Source organism: Wasmannia auropunctata, unplaced genomic scaffold, assembly GCF_000956235.1.
Source record: "Wasmannia auropunctata unplaced genomic scaffold, wasmannia.A_1.0 LD268384.1, whole genome shotgun sequence".
Taxonomy (NCBI): domain Eukaryota; kingdom Metazoa; phylum Arthropoda; class Insecta; order Hymenoptera; family Formicidae; genus Wasmannia; species Wasmannia auropunctata.
In genome coordinates, this window is record NW_012094506.1 from 1 (window position 1) to 801 (window position 801).

At 49.3% G+C, this 801-nt stretch overlaps 1 protein-coding gene across 1 annotated transcript; it reads right to left on the reverse strand.

The window, feature by feature from the left end:
- Positions 1 to 6: 6 nt before the first annotated feature.
- On the reverse strand, positions 7 to 554 carry LOC105462211 (proline-rich receptor-like protein kinase PERK2; the record flags this gene model as incomplete). Its single annotated transcript, XM_011708738.1, has 2 exons — positions 236 to 554; positions 7 to 115 (listed from the first exon to the last, which is right to left on the reverse strand). Coding segments are annotated over exons 1-2 (428 nt in total), but the record flags the coding sequence as incomplete, so codon positions are not given.
- Positions 555 to 801: the final 247 nt, after the last annotated feature.

Sequence of the window (801 nt, forward strand, 5' to 3'; positions counted from 1 at the left end):
AACGACGATTCTTTCTTGATAGCGAGGGTTTGATCCAAAGTGGGTGTTTGAATAAATGAAGGCTCCTTCTTGACTGCAAGTGTTTCCATGGAGGACTGCGTAGTAGGCACCGAAGCTATATAAAATACGTTTCTAAGGTTACTTTGTACTTGCTTTTCATATGTAATAAATAATTATTTTACGCGTGATGTTCACGCAAACAATACCAATAAAAATTGTATCTAATTATAGATACCTAAAGTATTGTATGGCTGTAAAAGATCGGATTGTTGATTTAAATTTGTTCCGTCTGTGGATACGGATGTATTTGCATTTGGAAAGGAACTAATGGACGTTGGTGGCTGCTGCGGTGGTTGTTGAGATACAGCTGGCGAAGCCGTCATAGAATTTGTATTTGTAGGTGTGACGCTGGGCGGTGGAGTTGGTACAGAGATCGACGGAGTTGGTGGGTTAGATGTTGTCGGTGGTGGTGGTGGTGGTGGTGGTGGTGTTGGTCTTGTAGTACAGTGGGTGCTCTCGTGCTGTGTCCAGGAGGTAGCGAGCGGCCGCGACATAGCGCCACGAGGGAGGTGTTGTTGGGTGAGAGATACACACGCGCGTCGCGGAGAGAGCGGGAAGGGCTGAAAGCGGAGCTTCTCAGGCGAAGAGGGTGCGTTGCGCCCTGCGTGTAAATCCACGAAAGCGGTGCCGGGCTGGAGAGAGAACCGGCGCGATCGAGAGGACCGCAGAGGCCGGAAAAACGGGAAAGTACGAGGCGGAGGGAAAGGGCGAATCTTCTCTCTCTCTCCCTCTTTCTCTCTC